The sequence below is a fragment of the Lepisma saccharinum genome, chromosome 12 (genome assembly GCF_977018435.1).
Source record: "Lepisma saccharinum chromosome 12, izLepSacc3.1, whole genome shotgun sequence".
NCBI classification, from domain to species: Eukaryota; Metazoa; Arthropoda; class Insecta; order Zygentoma; family Lepismatidae; genus Lepisma; species Lepisma saccharinum.
Genome location: NC_139240.1, coordinates 27,630,541 through 27,649,875, shown reverse-complemented (window position 1 = coordinate 27,649,875; position 19,335 = coordinate 27,630,541). Strand labels below are relative to the sequence as shown.

At 39.6% G+C, this 19,335-nt stretch overlaps 1 protein-coding gene across 3 annotated transcripts in view; it reads left to right on the top strand.

Moving 5' to 3' along the window:
- The window catches only part of LOC145996610 (uncharacterized), a 37,989-nt gene extending 23,572 nt beyond the window's left edge, over positions 1–14,417 (top strand). The window contains exons 3-4 of one of the 3 annotated variants that reach the window (XM_083133189.1): positions 2,893–3,329; positions 13,630–14,417. In XM_083133189.1, coding sequence (XP_082989315.1) covers positions 2,893–3,329; positions 13,630–13,664 — 472 coding nt within the window. In that variant the 3' untranslated portion in view covers positions 13,665–14,417. Of the gene's footprint in view, positions 1–2,892; positions 4,640–13,629 lie in introns of those variants that run through there. The other 2 variants (XM_083133188.1, XM_083133187.1) reach the window with 2 other exon arrangements.
- The last annotated feature ends 4,918 nt before the right edge of the window (positions 14,418–19,335 follow it).

Sequence of the window (19,335 nt, the reverse complement as noted above, 5' to 3'; positions counted from 1 at the left end):
GGTAGGCCCTGGCCCTTCAAAGACTGTTGCGCCACGGAGTTTTGTTTACATAATAATCCTGTAAGTTCCATGCACAAAGATGAAATTGTGGTAGATTATGAAGGCTCGCGACTTACATGGATATAGAGTTCCTAACTGGACATAAATAACATTTTACTGCATAGGCAAGCAACCCAATACGATGAGAAATGACTAAAATCAATCAAATAGTGTTCCAATTTCATTATGCCACAATTAACGACATTTCAATAAAATGTACTCAATTCTGCCTTGTAATGCTCAAACATGCAAAAATTTATTGTATCAATTGATCATCACAGTTGAAACTATGATGCATCACTATGGCTTTTCCCACGTCGCTATCAATTATCAAAGTTGATTGATTGATTTGTATTATTTTACTTCGCTTTTTGTGCCAATGTTGGCTAATTTTCGAAGATGGGGATGAGGGATGATATGATGAAATTGATGAATGGACACTCACATACATCCATGCCGGGATTCGAAACCAGGACCCGTGGCATCATAGTGCGATGTGCTAACCACTCTGCCATGGGGGCCGGATCGATTATCAAAGTGCTCCCACATTTCAAACTTATAAGCTTTGTTCAAGTATGTATTGCGCATCAATCAGTGCAAACCTTTTTTTCTTTACATATCTCTACATCCTTTTTCTTCTTTGTCTCTTGGATGTATAATCTTCTAACTTTACAAGTTTTCCAAAATTTGTTGACTATCTTAGAACCTCACAAGTATTTAAAGCAATAATTTACAACATTTTCTGAAGAAAAAAAAAACACTTTTTGACTGGGTTTTTTGGTGGGGTTTTCTGGAAAGAAGAAAAAAAAACACGTATGGGGGAAAACTGGGCCGGGCCAACCCTGGTTCAGACTCTCTGAATTCCCCTAAATATGTACTTGCTAACCATGTAAGGTAGTCTTGTTAGTGTTAGTTTGAAAGTTGAAAGTATAATGGAAAACTCATACACATTACCAGTAGAATAACAGCCACTTTCAAATTAGAATTTGTGTTATTAGTGTAAATGTGACATATAGAGTATGCAAAGCAAACAAAGTCGCTAATTGCAGACACATGATAGGTTAATGTACAGTATGCAGTGATGCAAACAAAGGCTAAGCTTCCAAAATTATTCAAAGTGGCATGCTACCTGGTAGCTGATTTTATACAGGGTGTTTCTGTGACCTTGAATCAAATTGGCAGGGTGACCCAAGCACCAGTATGAGATAAAGAATCCCGGAAATGACCATTAAAAAGTTATATGCCAAAACTAGTTGTCGCTGCCTATGACAGTGGAATAAGACAACTGAAGGATGCAGCTTGTAAATTTAATACGGACATTAATACAGTGTACTGTAGCACTCTATACCATTAAAATGTTACAGTAGTTGTTCAAATAGCAGCACCTTTTGTCGCTGCATTGATGCTGTGGCTGCCATTTTGAACAGCTACTGTAACGTTTTCATCGTAGAGTTCTGCGATACACTGTTGTATTAAATCTACAAGCTGCATCTGTAAGTTGTCGTAGTACATAAGCAGCCCCAACTAGTTCTGGCTTATAACTTCTTAATGATACATTTCTGGACCGAGGTTCCATTTCCCATATTGGCTCTTGGGTCAGACCCCCCTCCACCCTGCCAGTTTGTTTCAAGATCATGGAAACACCCTGCATATGCATGTATATGATCCAAATACGTATATAGCAACGTGCGCAAAACTGTAGTGACCTTGTTTTTGAAGTTCGAATGTCTAAACTAAGCTGTCTAACGGCCAGGGCCTAACAGTCAGCTTTATCACTGGGTCTGTACTTCAAGTCTCATTGCTGCTGTTTCTTGTATTTCGAGACTAAAGCCTGCTACTTCTTCTTTTCAAGTAGATTCCTAATTTTTTTTTCACGACACTGTCAGCACCGAAATTTTGATGGCTTCCACTGTGATCTAATCACCAAACCAAGGTACAAAATTCCAATCGTTGTTGTGAACGTCAATAAGAAAGTAGTTGATACAAAATATAGTATGCATGAAAAACACAAAGCATTGGATAAAATAATGTCTGAAGTAATTTCTCATTTATTTTTCAATTGAAACAACAAAACACTGACTAAATAACGAGAGGGCCTCCCTTGCAGCCAAATGGTTAGTACTCTCACTTTTTGTGCAAATGGTCCCGGGTTTGATTTCTGGTGGGAGGCCCCAACATTTTGACCCACCATCATGAGGACAATTAGGAGCTACTTGAATAGAGGAAGTAGCGGGCTCTGGTCTTTATGCACTGACCACATTTCACCCAATAAAAAAAACTGTGCTTCCAGGCTCTGGCTCTGATGGTCCACCATGGAGTTCAGTTTTAAATAATATCAGAATAGATATATATGAATATAATCATGATCTAAAATTTGAATCTGGAATCTTCTGTTTAACAATTATGGTATGCAACAAAGAACCACAAAAAGTAAAAAAAATGACATATGTAGTATATTCAAAATTATATGCATGGAGGTTTTATTAGTTGAAAACCACTGTTTTTACTTTCTATTTGAACCTACGTTTCAGAGACTGGTTCTATGTCCATCTTCAGGGTTCTTGTATTTATGTCTGACTGTTCATCTGTCTACAGTATGTGTTTATAAGACCCATTTTTGTATGTAAAGTGCAGGGGTGGATCAGCCTCCACCATGTCAAACACGTTTGGGGTTTACACTTGCAGAGATCAACTTGAAAATTTATGTTTGAAACATAGATACGAATAGAATGTAAACACAGTGGTTGAAAGTCCAACTATTTACATATCATCTTTTTTAATTTGGTATTATATTTACACTTTTGCTGTACATGTTCTGTAAGTACACCCTTTACATATTCTCTATTATTTTAGGTGCAAGACAGAAGATGTCAGTTCAACAAACGACAAGCCAAGGAAAACAAGTGAAGGTCGCCCAACTTCCAAACCACTGACGTTCTTGTGCCAACATTGTAACAAATTGTTCTCAACGAAGGCGAGTCTGCTTGTACATATGAGGACACACACTTTGGAGAGGCCATTCCCTTGCAAATACTGTGAGAAGACTTTTTCGCAAAAGCATTCCCTCAAAGTTCACACTCGGACTCACACTGGTGAAGCTCCATTCCACTGTCGCCATTGTGGAAAGTCGTTTGTTCAGAATAGTGATTTGGTAAAGCATGTGAGAGTGCACACGGGAGAGACACCCTTTCCATGTGGACAGTGTGGGAAGTCGTTTTCACTGCGGCATCACCTCCGTGCTCACGAACGCATGCACAGTGGCGAGAAACCATTTTCATGTGGCGAGTGTGGTAAGTCATTCCCTCATAAGTATTACCTCGCGATACACAACCGGACTCACACTGGCGAAGTGCCATTCTTGTGCAAGCTGTGTCCAAGAGCATTCTCGAGAAAACATCACCTTGAAGAACATGAGAGAATGCACAGTGGGGAGAAACCGTTTCTCTGTCAGGATTGCGGAAAATCTTTTGTGAGTCGAACTCACTTGGCATTGCACCGAAGGATCCATACAGGCGAAACTCCATTTTCTTGCACGTACTGTGGAAAGACATTTTCACAGAGTTGCAACCTAAAAAGGCACTGGAGAACTCACAAAAGTGAATCCATTTTCCGTTGTGGCACTTGCGATAAGATATTTTACAGGAGGGTTAATCTTGTTCAGCATGAAAAAATCCATGCTTCTGGCAACCCTGCAGAGTGTGTTCTGACAAATTCTACAGGTTGTGACAATGTCTGTGGTTATCGGGGGGAATCTTTAGTGCTTCATAGTGATTCATCAATAGTTCCAGTTCTTTCCACAGCAGATCCGACAGAAGAAAAGATGGCCCCTCAAAACTTCGCCACACACGGCACTGTGGACAGTGATGCAACAGACATGTCAGTGGATAATATACCTCCTTGTAAATCTTTGGCTGAAAATATTCTTCCAAGTGATACCTTACATCCTATGGAAGGCAAGATCCTCCGAAGTTCTGTAGAAAGTAGCATATTTCCAAAAGACTTATCCACGGAGAGAACAGTTGACAAAGAATGTTCTGTAGATGTGAGTATTTCATCATGTTACAGTTGTCCTCAAGATATCTCCACAAGAAGAACATCCCAGAAAAGTTTATCAAACAATAATAATACTCACCACCAAGTTCACACAGACAGTATACTCCCGAAGGATTTATCAACATTTTCCAAAAATATGGCTGGGAACAAAGTACATTGTAGAAACTACTCTCTATGCAACAATCCTCACAAGGACCCTTCAGTGATAAATACCTTTTCCGGAGACAGTGCCTCCCCTATTGACTTTTCAAATACAAAAAGAGTGTGTAAAGGTTCCTCCATAGCAGTAGAGTCTGGGCTACCCATAGATTTTTCATTATAGAGTAGCAGTCATATTCATCTTTCTGCATGCTCACCTGTTTGCAGTGATATTACTGAGGCCAATGATCTAAGAGATTTCTCTATGGACAAAGCTTTTCCGATTGACGTCAGGCTCACATAGTTTCTGTATTGAGTTGCTAATATGCCTGAAACTATTCAAAGCTAAATATGATTATGCCTGATGTATCCAGATCCTGTATCCTAAATACTGCCTTCCTCATCTGAAGGGAAAAAATGAAGTACAGGATCTGTGCCTGATGTCCACAAGTTTTTATTCAAATAGTCCTACACACTGCTGGTTCCCCACTTTGTCGTTAGGAGTGTGGAAGGCAACATGGTGACATCTTTCCTGAAATTCTCTGAAACAAAGCCTCTTACAACCGTACAATGACAGTTGAGAACAAATGTTGAGAAAGAGTCACCAACAGAGAAAAGCATTTGTAAGTGCTTGCCAGATATGTTGATTTTCACGGGCTTTGTTGGAAAACTTAGCAGACCCAGCCCACAGTCTTGTTCATCAGTGATGGTTGCCCACTAGATTCTCCTTAGCTCAGACAATCCGTTTACATGAATTGTTTGTACACAATTACCAGTTTGCTTTTCTCCATTGGTGTCTGAAATTTCACCCTCCACCGTTGTTGTAAAGTTGTAACAGACTTTGTTTTATAAAATTGCAGAACAGAATTATTTTTGCTCTGCAGATGCTGCCATGTCGCTTTGTAAATTCCTGGCGGCGAAGTGTGATTGCGGGGTACAACATTTCCAATTAAAATTTGGACATCAGGCACACACATACACCTATATAATGATGATATGTTCCATAAGTTCACAACAATAAAATCATGAAACCAGGGAGTTCTTTTTGAATAACCCTGTACAATCATTCTCTATTCATTTATCTTGAGCCTACATGATAGTGTTTTCTCTGTTTCTGCCTTCAGAGAACAACGCACATGACACAATCAATGTCTAGCTGCTTTGGTAGCTAAGTATATTTTGTAGTCAATTTACACATTCTTGTTACTGATAGTTCAAAGTGAATCCCAGCCTGGGCATAGGGTTTCTTTATGAGCGTCTCTTCATCAATCCCATCATGTGATCATTTTCAACCGCAGCATCATATTTCCCTTACAGAGCCAGTGCCCACAAACAAAACACAGCTTGGAACGTGCTTCTACTTGCAAGGATTAGTGGTAACCAGCCCTCCTCCTTTTTTGGTGTGTTACTTTCTGTTGAATGTCAGTTTCCAGAAAGCCTCGCACTACATTGGCTAACTGGCTGAACTCCACCTTGGTCTGAATTATCCTAAATTCGCCGGTTCCCTTATGGTGTCTGGTTAAGTAACAGATGCACAAAGACGATATATACATATATTTAATTACTATAATACAAGTACACGAAGGACTATCAATTCGGCTGTAGAATCTGCATCTATAGCACACTTGTAACAATGCACGTGTGTCATGGTTCCTCTCACGAAGACTTTCTTATGACGACTCTTGGTGACGACTGTTGGCAACGTCCAAGCAAAGAGCCTGGCTCAGCTCTCGGGACGTTCCCGAATTTCACTTGTTGTGTAAGTTCCCGTTCTCAAAGTCTGCGGGAAGTTCCGTAGTTTTTTACTCCCACACACTTCACACATGTCTAACTTACACATAATATAAAATCATTTTTCACTTGATGCATATACACAAAAGTAGAAAGAATATAAAAAACACTAATTATATATATTGTTCACTGAACACCACCCCCCCCACCCCCCGTTGAAATATTCATTTCAACCACAATCAATAATCTCAATGTAGTACACTTATGTCTCCTTACAAGTTTCACAATTGGACGTCTGTATTGTCCATCAGCTGTTCGCACTGTCACAGATCGTACTAACTTACCTTGTCCTGGATGAACTTTCGCTACTCTTCCTAGCTTCCATTGCTGTGGAGGGGTAGGTTCCTTCAACAATACCAGATTTCCTATCTGTAGATTTTCTTCTTCTCCATCCATTTGGGCCGCTTTTGGAGTCTGGACAAGTACTCTGTTGCCCACCTTTTCCAAAAATGTTGAGTCATTTTTTGGATCAACTGCCATTTAGACAAATAATTTGATGTGGATGACGTAAAATCTGCTTGTAGTACAGCCAGTAACGAAGCACTTGTTAAGAAGTGTCCTGGCATGAGTGCCGTTAGGTCTTTTGGATCTGTACTCAACGCCGTTAGTGGCTTCGAGTTAAGACAGGCCTCTATTTGTATCAACTGTGGGCCAAAAAAAAAAAAATATCATGCTCAAGCAGGGTTGAGGGAGAAATTCCTCTTGTCGCCAAGTCAGCTGGATTCTCTTCGCTGCTGCACACGTGGAACCAATTCTCTGCAGGGAGAATGTCTTGTATTTTAGCGACTCTGTTGGCTATAAATGTACGCCAGTTAGAAGGAGAAGAGTTGATCCAACACAACACTATTGAAGAGTCCGTGAATGCAAACATATTCGTAATGTTTAGATGAAGAGCTTTATTTATTGTCTGCAGCCAATGTGTGAGTAACACTGCAGTACAGAGTTCGAGTCTCAGGAGCGGCACTTTTTTCAATGGTGCGACTCTTGTTTTGCTTGCTATGAGGTGCACTTCAACACTACCGTCGCTGTATGTAGAACGTAAATAGGTCATGGCCGCATAGGCTTGCTCGGAACTGTCACAAAAGCCTATGAGTTTGCACGTTAGGGGGTTTGAAGACACGATGAACCTAGGCACCTTAATATCCTGCAACTTATGCAACTGTGCCCGAAAACTTCGCCATGCATTTTCTAGATCTGGTGGAAGTACATCGTCCCAGTCGAAGTTTAGTTTGCCAAAGTGTTTGCATGAAGATATTTGCTTTGACAGTTACTGGAGATATCCACCCGAGGGGGTCAAATATTTTCGCGATGTCTGATAGCAATATGCGCTTGGTGAATTGCTCATGAGTTGCAGGTTGCATCCCTGATACTGTGAATTCGTCACTCGCTGGATGCCATTCGATCCCGAGTGCTTTTATATGTTCATTTATGCTCACATCCAATGGAAAGTTCGTTTCTCGTAAATGTGCAGAGATTTCATTCAATACTTCTGAATTGTTCGAGCACCATTTCCACAATTCGACATCACCTCTTTGTAGAAGTTCACTTATTTGCTCTTGTAACATGATAGCTTGTGTTACTGTATCACTACCAGTTACTAGATTGTCCACAACAAAGTATCGCTGCTGCTTCAGGGAAGTCTGCCTCTTCGTCGCGGGCCAACTGTTGTAAACACCTGGTGGCTAAGAAAGGAGCACTAGCCTTACCAAACGTTAGTCTCTCTAATCTGAAGTCTCGCATCTCTTCTTTTGATGACTTCGTCCCCACAATGTGATGGTATTCTGCATCATCTGGGTGTAATTTCACTTGTCGGAACATTTTAGCCACATCCGAGGTAAGAACAATTTGATACGTACGAAAACGTAACAACAAAGGCAGTATGTCATCTTGTATCTTGGGGCCTACAAGATATTATTGAGGGACACTCCTGTTGTCGTTTTGGCACTGGCATCATATAAGATCAGTAAATCTGTTGTTGAACTGTCCTTTTTGATGACACACTGATGTGGAAGGTAGCAACTGCTTTCTTGGGACACAGGTAATTCTGAATTCGGAATGACGATCATGTGACCCAGGTCTAAGTATTCCTGCATACACTCCGAGTACTTTTGTTGATATTGCGGATTCTTGATGAGTTGTTTCTCCACTTGTTTGAGACGTTGCACCGCAAGGGGATGTGAAGCTCCAAGAACACCGCTTTGTTCTCGGAAGGGCAATCTCACAACATAACAACTGTTTTTGTCGCTTTCGTGTGTGTTTCGAAAATGCTGTTCACAAAAGTTTTCTTCTTCGTTGTACAGTTTTACCGATAGCATATCTTCGATCTCCCAGAAGCACTGTAGGGTTGCATCCAATTCACTACATGACACGTGATGTGATGACACTGTGCGTTTATTGCGTGGAACGTTGATTCTGCCCATAAGAATCCACCCAAGTGAAGTACTTACGGCAGTTGGTGTACTTTCTCAGGTCTTAAAAGTAAGGGAACAATATCCGCACCAAATAGAATGTCTATTTTGCCTGGTTTGTTGAAGGACGGGTCGACAAGGTCAAGGTTATGTAGGTGTGTCCACTGGTTAACATAAGTGAATTGCTGCTTGGGCAAATCATTTATGATCTTTTTCACAATGATGGCGTTGGTGGTGTATGTTTCGTCGCCCGCTTTTGACCTAAACTGTAGGTCCAGCATGGGACGAGAAGTACCAATACTGGTTGCTGAAATACCGGATATGGTAACACTGATGTTTTTTTTTTTTTTTGAAAGCCTAACTGGTGACTGCAGTTCTCCGTGAAAAATATACACTCTGAGCCCGTATCTAGGAGGGCACGAAAATACTGAACATTGTTGTGTCTATCCCTAATGCCCACAATGGCTGTACACAAGAGAACTTCCTGTAATGGAATGGCTTTCTTCTTGTTGGCAATGTGAGAGGCTACTTGCTGCTAAGAACTGGGATTTTCACTAGGAGAGATGTGAAGGGATGTGTGGTGGTTTCTAAAGCACACCATACACATGCGCAAAGTACACTTTCTGACGTTAGAATTAGATTTCAAACAGTTGTAGCACAGACCATTGTTTTCACGAAATAGTACTGATCTTTCACAGACATTTGTTGATACTCCTGACATGTATGTAACCTGTGGTGTCCACAGCACTTAACACACACAGTTTCAGCACCTGTGTGATACAAATGTACATTCTTCTTCACTGGATGATCGCTGGCTTTGGGAGAGGGTTTGCTGGACCTTGGGTGGCTGGAGTTCACCGTACACACTGCGAGAGCTCTGGCACGCGCATCCAGGAACAAAGTCAGGTCCTCAAACTTAGGCACTTCTGCATTCTTCAGTGACAGTTCCCACTGCTGCGAGATTCTGCATCCAACTTGTCGGTGGTGTGAAAGACCAATATTGCATCCCATGCCTCTACAGAAATGTCTAGAACTTTCAGAACATGTACATACTGAGAAGTGACGTCGATGAGCTTGTGTAAACCTGTGGCCGAGCTTGCTGGCACTCAAGGTTGTTTCACCAAACGTTTAATCATGCTTTTCACAATCTCTCTCTCTCGTTTTGGTACCACGAAACTAGTAGATTCCACGCCTCCTCGTACTTTGCATCAGTTATTCTGATAGACTGGATTAATAATGACAGCTCACCCTTTATTGGCGATTTCAGGTACTGCAGCTTCTGTGTGCCACTGAGCTGTTTATTGTTATGCACCGACACCACGAATAAGTCCCGAAATGATAAACATTGATGTATGTCTCTGCTGATTTCTGGCAATGTTAGTTTTGGTAACCGCACATCACTTTTCGCATCACTGTTCAACACGACAACGGGAGAAACGGCTTCCTTTTGCCTTTGGTACAGAGGGCTCAATAAGAACTCTAGTCTGTCTTGCACCATACTCAGTTCATCGTAGTACTCTGAGAACACAGTTTCTTCACAATGTTTCGCAATATTAACGAGTAATGCACTACAGTCTGCACTTACTTGAATGACCTTGTCTATATAGACTTGAAGTGTCGCACTATTCAGTGTGGGTGAAGCTGACTTGTTTTCAATCCGAGTAACTTCCCGCTTGAGGAAGTTTTTTATGCCTGTAACTGCTCCATCTTGACTTAGCATACAAGAGACGCAAAAGGAATATGGCGGACCGAGGGTGTGGCACATTGATTTTCCGACAACGAATTACCGGAATACGGCACGAAAACTACAATTTCGACGCAATCTGGCCCGGAGAACCATTTGTTGGGTCGAGTGTCAGTTTCCAGAAAGTTCCACACTACATTGGCTAACTTGCTGAACTCCACCCTGGTCCGAATTATCTTAAATTCGCCGGTTCCCGTACAGTGTTTAGTTAAGTAACAGATGCACAAAGACAAAGGTTAAGTAACAGACATATATTTAATTACTATAATACAAGTACACGAAGGACTACATGATAAATACGAAGGACTATCAATTCGGCTGTAGAATCTGCATCTGCAATGCACCGGGCATGTGTGTCACGGTTCCTCTCACGAGGACTCTTGGTGATGACTGTTGGCAACGTCCAAGCAAAGAGCCTGGCTCAGCTCTCGGGACGTTCCTGAATTTCACTTGTGTAAGTTTCCGTTCTCAAAGTCTGTGGGAAGTTCTGTAGTTTTTTCTCCCACACACTTCACACAAGTCTAACTTACACGTAATATAAAATCATTTTTCACTTGATGCATATACACAAAAGTAGAAAGAATATAAAAAACACTAATTATATATATTGTTCACTGAACACCAGAATTAATCTTGTGCCACCCTAAGTAAGCAAATACAAAACAGGTTAAATTTTTATTTCCACATAGCCTACAGTACCATTTAAGAAGTTATTTGTGAAATGAAAGAAAATAAACACTTTCAAGAACTTGAAAATGGATACATTATCTTATGCACCCCTTCAAATACACTGCAATACTGAAACAGACAATATCGCCAAGCTTATTTGTTGCTTTAATTATATATACAAGAATCATTCATTAGGAAACCTAAAAATTATATTAAAAATCACATGTGCAACAGATATCATTGTGTGTTTAAGGCATGTAATTGGGTTATCAAAGGCATTGGAACGTCTGCAGCATGCATACAAACCTGGGAAACAATTCAGCAAGATGACTCGACTCACCTTTGCACCAAGCAAGAGCAGAAACGTGTGGTGATCTGGGTCCAGCACTCATGGCAGTTCAGAAAGACAACATTGCAGCCACGGAGAATGTGATACAGGAAACTAGCACGTCATGCGTCACTATTGGGTATTAGTGTTGGATCAGCTCATGCTATCATTCAAGGTGAGCTAAAGTTCCGAAAAGTGTGGGTGTCTCCCCTCCATGACAACGCAAGGTCACATACTGCTAGAACAACAGCGTCGTCTATTGAGGAGTTGCGATTTGAGTGCATTCCACACCCTCCATATTCACCCGAGCTCACACCATCAGATTTCCTTCTCATCGCTCCACTGAAGGATGCACTGAGTGGAACTCAGTTCTGGGACGATGGTGCATAATTGACTGCATCCATCCACAAGAATTATTTTCCTGCAATAGCTTCGCACTTGTCAAGGACTCAGTGACGTGCACTGAGGAGTATCTGGTCTAGCAGAGATAGATCAATCAATCTCAAATCTCTAATTATTTTCAAATCACAATACTTATTGTTTTGTTGAAGCCACAGTTCATATGCAACACTTCTTTTCACGCGCTTCTCGTCCCTTGGTGTGTTCAGCGGCCTAGCTCGCTCTGTCTCCGCCTCACAGTTCCAGGTAGAAACGGGTTTTCGAAGGGAAAGGGAAGATTTCTGCCTCTACCTCCCTTGCCCCCTCGCCCCCGCTCACATGATTGGAAGCCCGTGCTTTCAGGTCCTCCAGTCTATCTGCTATAGGACAGATAGGGGATTGGATTCGCTTTGCTTCCTTTGTAAATCCTCTAAAGAACTAAGGGGAAATTTTTCTGCAGTACTTCTGTCCTCTGTATTTACACTACTTTTTACACATTGTACAATATGTATGTATAATATGGGATGTACTTTTATTATTTATGCAATTGGAATGTCTTATGTGCAGACAAAAATTTTATGTTTTTTTTTTAAAAATGGAACATATATATTGATTAAATAACAAATATTTGCTCACATTCTCTCTTGCTCTCATTTTAGTAGTGTTTTATTTAATAATACTAATCTCTTGGCCTCCAATAAAAAAATGGATAAGCTAAACAATCATAAATACGGATGTATTTATTTGGGTAAGTGAACGCACGTTCAAATTCTTGTTGTTGGTTTGGTTTATTTTACTTCGCTTTTCTGCCACATTTGGTTATCGCAAAAATGAGGATGAGTGATGATATAATGAAATTGATGAAGGGACCTCGCAAAGAACAATTCAGGCCGGGATTCGTGACGAGCGTGCATTCTTGTTCTTATGTGTTGTACTCTGCCTGCAGTGAATAATGAGAAAATTAGAAATGAAAAATGTATCCTAGAACTCAAAAAGCCAAATGAATATCATTGAAGAAAGTAGAAAAAGGTGTGTTTAAAGTTGTGTTTTGTTACCCATCGCTTTTTCTAGCTGTATAGATTTAATCGGAATAAGTAGCTAAGAGCTTGGAAAGTCGTGAGGGACAATCATAAACAGAGAATTCTAGGCTCCTGATTTCACAGTGCCCTGCAGATGCACTGGGAGGAAATTAATTGTATTTTCTTCTCTCTTCCATCGCTTTACCTAATTTCTGCCGTGATGATGAAAGTTGATTAAATTAAACGAGTGAAGAGTGGTTGCAAATAAACACTCATGCAAAGGTCAGGGCTCGAGCCCGTATCCTTCAGTAACAAGATCGTGAGATGGGGAAATTATAGAAATCAAGCAATGCAAAATTTTTGAAAAAACGTTAATCATATATTTCAAAAATTCAATTGAAAATTAATACTCATGAAAAATGCAGTTTGCTTTACCGATGCACACATATATGAATGGTTAGTGCCTTCCTCACATGTTTGTTGTTGGCCGACCTCCGTGGGGGGGAGGGGGGGAGTGGTCCCAGATCTGTACCCGATGGAGGCATATAGTGGTTCGGATCCCACTTTAAACTATAGGTCTAGTCCCGATTAGCCTTTCTGTATAAAGTGGACTTAAAACGTCAAATCAACCAACCGTGGGGGAGTGGTTGCCACAGCACGCTACAACACCAGGAGTTCCTGGTTCGAACCCCTACCTGGACATGGGTGTTCTTTGTGTTTGTCCCTTCATTAATTTTGTCGTATCATCTTTGCGATTAACCAAATGTATAAAAAAGCGAATCAAATCAAATCATTCATTGATTGATTGTTTGATTTGGTTTATTTTACTTCACTTTCCGCCATATTTGGCTAATCGCGAAGACAATATGATAAAATTGATGAAGGGCAAGGGACATACAAAGATCACCCATTGCCAAGCCGAGATTCAAACCCGGCATCTCTGGCTCAGTAGTCAAATCAAATCGTTTTTGATTTTCGAAAGTGGGTGGAAGTTATGTGTACAATTTTTTGTAGTCATTCCTAACTTTGCAATTTTTCCTGTATTTGACGTTCTTCTTTTAGGAATACTGGGCCCTAAAATGGGGAGGGGATTATGACCCGTTGGGCACGCCACTCATTGCTACCCCAAGTGTCGACGTCACCGCATGTCACTGCAAGGACTAGAGTAAGTGTACTGAACTTGGAGGATCCTATGTTAAACAGCAGTAATATAATTATTTCAAATTCCAGTTTTCCATTGAATGCACCTTGTATATTAAGACGAAATACAATATTTGCTTCCAAATATAGTAGAAACTATGTATAACTCTTCACTCATTTGAAACATTCATTCTACTTACAGCAGCACTTGATATGTGCAACAGTGCACTTACAACAGAGCCTTGTTCAGATTTATCACAGAGTCTCAAAACACAAAGCAACTACACAACATGCAATTTGTATACTAAAAACAAAGCCTATACAAAATTTTGAAAAGAACACACTATGATAAAAATGGCATCTAAATCTTTTGTGCAGTGTTCATTATAAAGTAATTTAATACACATTCAGCCTGAGACAAAACTCCTACAGATACAATTTTTTTTTTTTTTTTTTTTGAGTGAAGATGCAATGTCTTGCGAGTGTATAGCTCTTGTAAGATATAACTTTTTACCCCTTTGTAGTTGCTATTTATGAATTTTCCTATCTCTGCTACACTTGGGCTGTGCATCACTGGCTTTGGATACCACTGGTTTAGATTCCTTCAAACATAGTAATTCCATGATGAAGTCTTTAGGAAAGTTCCTTAAATGGAAGATGTAATGTAAAGTACTTGTAAATACATTATTATAAGTGGAAATTAAGATATAATAAAATCTTTGTTATATTGTTGTATACAGCATGTTTGATATTTTACTTCAGTGAATATACATTACTTTTATTTAATATACTAAAAGTTGTTTTTCATTTAATGTACTGTTCATAAAAAGACCTTTCTAGATAGCATTTTTTCCTAAGTGGTCATTGATCACAATATTTTTCTCTGATTTTCTCAACCAGACTTAGTTTGTGCACAACACAAGATGGACAGATCAAGTCTTCCTTATATAAGGGTTGCCCAAATGAAAGTGAGACTCTTGTTTTTTTCTGTATTGATTTATTGATTGGAATATATGAACATGGGTGAAATATCCTCTACACATAGTCACCTTGTCTGTTCAAACCCCTTCAGTAATTAACAATTTCTACTACAGTGTCATTAATGTGTCATGTAATTAATGTCATTAATATTTGTTTTCATATTAGGTCTATGGAGAGGAATTTTGTATGTTGTTAACGTTATGGAACTGCGAAACCAACTGTTGAAGGGGCCACTCCCCCCTCCGAAGCCCAGCACCGCACCGCAGGATCTGTCACTGAGCCTGACAAAATCTTGCCAGACAGTGCTCGAAATGGAAATTCCTAGCAGAAAAGGGAGGGGATGTTTGATCGATTTTGGAGATACGAGGGGGTACATCCTTGTATGGATCAACATGGAGACAATGCAGTAGGTGGAGGATGCTCAATATGCAAATTATTCTAATTGGGGGGTATGCTTTGTGAAACTTTCTTAACTGGAGGCAGCATCCCCTACTTCGACCACTGATGCCAGAAAATGTGCTTTCAGAAAATGAATTTATTACTGCACACGTATATTACTTATTGCATTTGTTGCGTTTGTATAAGAGAAATATTCAGAAGATTTGTAAGGAATATTTACAGTTCATAGGATGCCTACCTAGTCTATCCCGTGTCGTAATACAAATTTTATCCCTTTCCTACAAAATAATAAAACTGTCCATGGCAACCGTGATTATATAATGTGGTTGCATACATATATAGTAGCATCAAGCTTTCATGAACCTCTGAAAATACGTGAACCACAGGCTTACCCGTGGCTTTAACTAGCGACACTAGTGCCACTGCTCCTACGCCAGGGTTTTAAATGCCTTGATGGATCTATAGGATAGGTAATATCGTTTTCCGAGGGTTCGTGAACAAAACAAAAAGTAAATTGTTTTAAAGTCCATTTTATATTCCGATACGTTAATCGGGACTGGACTTAAAGTTTAAATCGGGATACGTACCACTGTGTAATGCACCTTCACAGGTGATCAAACCCAGGACCTCTTTGATTACACTACCATCGATGAGGCCCCTGAAATCATTGAGGAAACTTGTTCATCTTCATGTTCTGTCGCCCTGTGAAAGTTTATTGGTGACAAACGTTTGTATGCTTACAGCATATGCTGTGCCCTCCCAGAAAAACAATTCTAAATCCGCCTATGGATATATCTGCTATCAAATAATGAACGTCACTTACCTCGACAGTTCCTTGACATAATTTTGCAACAAGGCTTCCAATATCTTCTGTTATGCCTGCTTGTAATATCAGAGTCTGAAAGTTCGCACGTTTCACTCTCGCAATTTGGATGGAATTCCTCTGAACTTAAATCGACCTTTTCTGAGGTTCTATTTGTGGAAGGTGAAGCTTCAACTTCCATTTTTTGTTTCTTTTGGAAATAATCTAATAATGTATTTTTCCTCTTTTCTCTATCCATCTTTAGTTCCACGTCAAAAATCTATTACACACGCAGAAACATAACACACAACACGACCACTTCAACTTGCTACCTTGCAGACTGCAACTCGCTACAACCCCAGTGAACACCAGGTCTTGGGACAAAGATACCGGGAGAGTATTTGTGGTTCCGGGAAGTGGAATGTCTGAACTATGCATCCAGCTTGGTTCAGCTCAAATTACGTCACCAATGTTGACAGCAACCAGTAGTGTTGGCAACAGTGGCGGCTCGTGGTGAACCAAATTGGAGGGGCGGTAGCTCACAAATTTGCTCTACTAGTAATGTGAGTTTAAATGATGAACAGCCAACGTGATAAGAAATTGATATGTTCGTGATTACCGAATATCATGTTTTGCACGTTTGCACATATTATAATAACTTAATAATTATTTAACAGTAATGCAAAGAAGATAGAAGAAGAAATAGAATTCTAATAGATTTAGTCGTAGCATTTTTTTTTAAATTAACACAGGGGTAAATTCAGAAGAAGGGATATTAATTTTTACACAACTTGATAAGCACAATGACGAATATTTACGTGCATTGATCGTGTAAATTTCTAGTAAAAAGGTTACACAAAAAAAGTTTCCTGTCCAACATGACTAATTGATATGTGAAATAGGGCACAAAAATAAATGTCTCACTTGAAAGGTGATATCTGCGTTACCAGAAACTCTACTGTAAAAACTTCAAACTTACCAGAAATCTTCAGACATGCTTGTAACTGAAATTCACCCTTCTGTCCTTCAACGCAAAATTTGCGAGTGAACTCACGACCTCCCTTCTTGACACTTGTTCTAGATTGAAATTCGGCCTAGGTTTTTTTTATGTTTATGTTTTCATCCAGACTTAGACTTCTGGTAGAAAAACTTCGCACCAACAATTTCTCCACATTGTTCATCCCGACAAATGCACAACTACAGCACACAACTACCGAAAAAGCTTCACTTTTCCAAAAACGAAGGAACAACAAGTGTCAATACTATCGTCTTCCCATCCGGTCGTTTTATTGCTTCGGGTTGCCAGACAATTTTGCCAAATTTTAAGAAATTTGTAGTTTACAGGTTCCTGTAGCGGATCTTGGTAAGTTTAAATGACGAGTTTCTAATTTATTTAACAGCCGGCTTAAAAAGAAATTGGACAACTTTGTCACATTATCAGGATTTTTTTTCAAACATGCTGATCAAAACATGTAATTAAATCTACATGATGTACTCCACATCATTGTAATCCAAATGTACTTTCCACTAAACTCAGAAAAAGTACAACGCATATATGCAGTAATTTTGCGAGTAACAAGAATCTATAGCCGACTTCCGTGGCTAGCATACTGCATTACAAAGCAGGCCTCCTGGGTTCGAATCCTGGCATGGGTATGTGTGTTCTTTGGGAGTGCCCCTCCATCAATTTCATTATATCATCACTCTTCCTCATTGTTGTGATTTCCAAAAAGTAGCAGAAAGCAACGGTAAATAATAAAAATGAAGCAAGAGTCTTTAATTTTTCAGTTACCGATATTTTCTTTCCTCATTGGAAATTGCGCGATTTATTGCTCTACTCTTATGTCATAAGTGAATAAGATTATGGAATACAGAATGATTTTTTTTTCAAGGGTTGGTAATTTTCTATCTTCTGTTAACTGCATTGATTCTGGCAACTCTTCATTGTTCACTGTTCTCCGGAGAGGGGGCCAGTTTCGCCTAGAGGGTGGGTTTCGGACGACAAACCCTCCATCCTCCCATGCAAAGAACCCGCGCTTGTTACTCTCCCCCGTTCCCTCGCAGCCGCGCCTGAGAATACTCTACGTCTCGTAAAGTGAAAATTCATTCAACTGAAGGCTGGAAATTGGTTGAGAAAAAATATCTAATTTGTAAAGAGCACGAGAGCAAATCGTATAATATTTTGGTATATTAATTGTTTTTATTTTGTTTATGAAACTGAAACGCATCCCTCACCCCCTCCCTTCCTCCCGGCATGCTATTGTACAAAACATCGCTTGCCTCCTTCGTAAAACCATACTTCGCTACTGCCTGCAACAATTATTATTATAATTATTGATATTTTGAAATAAATATGCATCCAGGTGCGAGATAAGATTTTGACTTACTTTGCCTACTAATTGTAGTGATTCAAATATCACAGAACTTTGCTCTGCTAGCATAAATATTATAAGAAGGGAAAATGAAGAAAAGGGAAGTTAGCAGCACTGTCGTAACAGGAAAGGGAGGGTCATTCTCCTATGAGGGTCAAGGGGAGGAGGGATTCCTTCAGTTCGCATTCCAAGGGTTACGGCTCTTTTCTTGACCATACTGAGAAGGAAATTCTCCTTCCTTTTCAGTGACTAAGGAATGAATGAATGAATGCCTGTGCATTGCTGTCACTCAACTCCAATATTATCAAAAGTAATTGAAGAAGCAAATACATTTCTCATTGCCAAATATAAACATTTTACAATATTGGCGATTTGGTTCTCAAACACATTTATGAAATTAAATATATTTCACTTTTGCTTTGAATTTTTTTAAATGACGAAACCAGGGGGGGGCGTTTTAACCCCCACCAAACCCCCCTGGGCACGCCACTGGATGTATCTGATTTGATCAGATTCAGTTCTTCCACCAGTGCTAATTGGAACTGGACTCCAGATTTCATGTGGGATGAAAACCATTTTAGTTAACAGATTTAAAATTGGTTTATTTGTTTGTAAAGACGATTCCAGGTTAAATTTCTATCACCATATGCATTCACTTTGTTTTACCCAATTTGAAGTAGAGGAAATCTCAACTGCATGAAACATTGCGACCAAGGTTATTAGAAAGAAGTAAAGTGCAATTCTTGAAAATCAAAGAGAAGGAAAAGGAAAGGAATGTCTGAAATAAGTGCTAGATAATTTGCTGGTTAACTACATATTTCAAGAGGTTGTGTTTCTTTTACAGCCTTGTATTTGTGGATAGAAAGCAGCATCCCGGTATAGAAGCTGTATTTTATAATTATTTCAAATAACCAATAATTCTGCTATTTGTGAACATGGAAATTCCATAACCAAGCATCAGCAGTCAATTCTAATAATAATAATAATAATATCTATATTCTATGCTGCATGAATTAAACCATAGAAATATGATTAAACATTGGTGTTTAATTTGTTATGACCGCATACAATAAT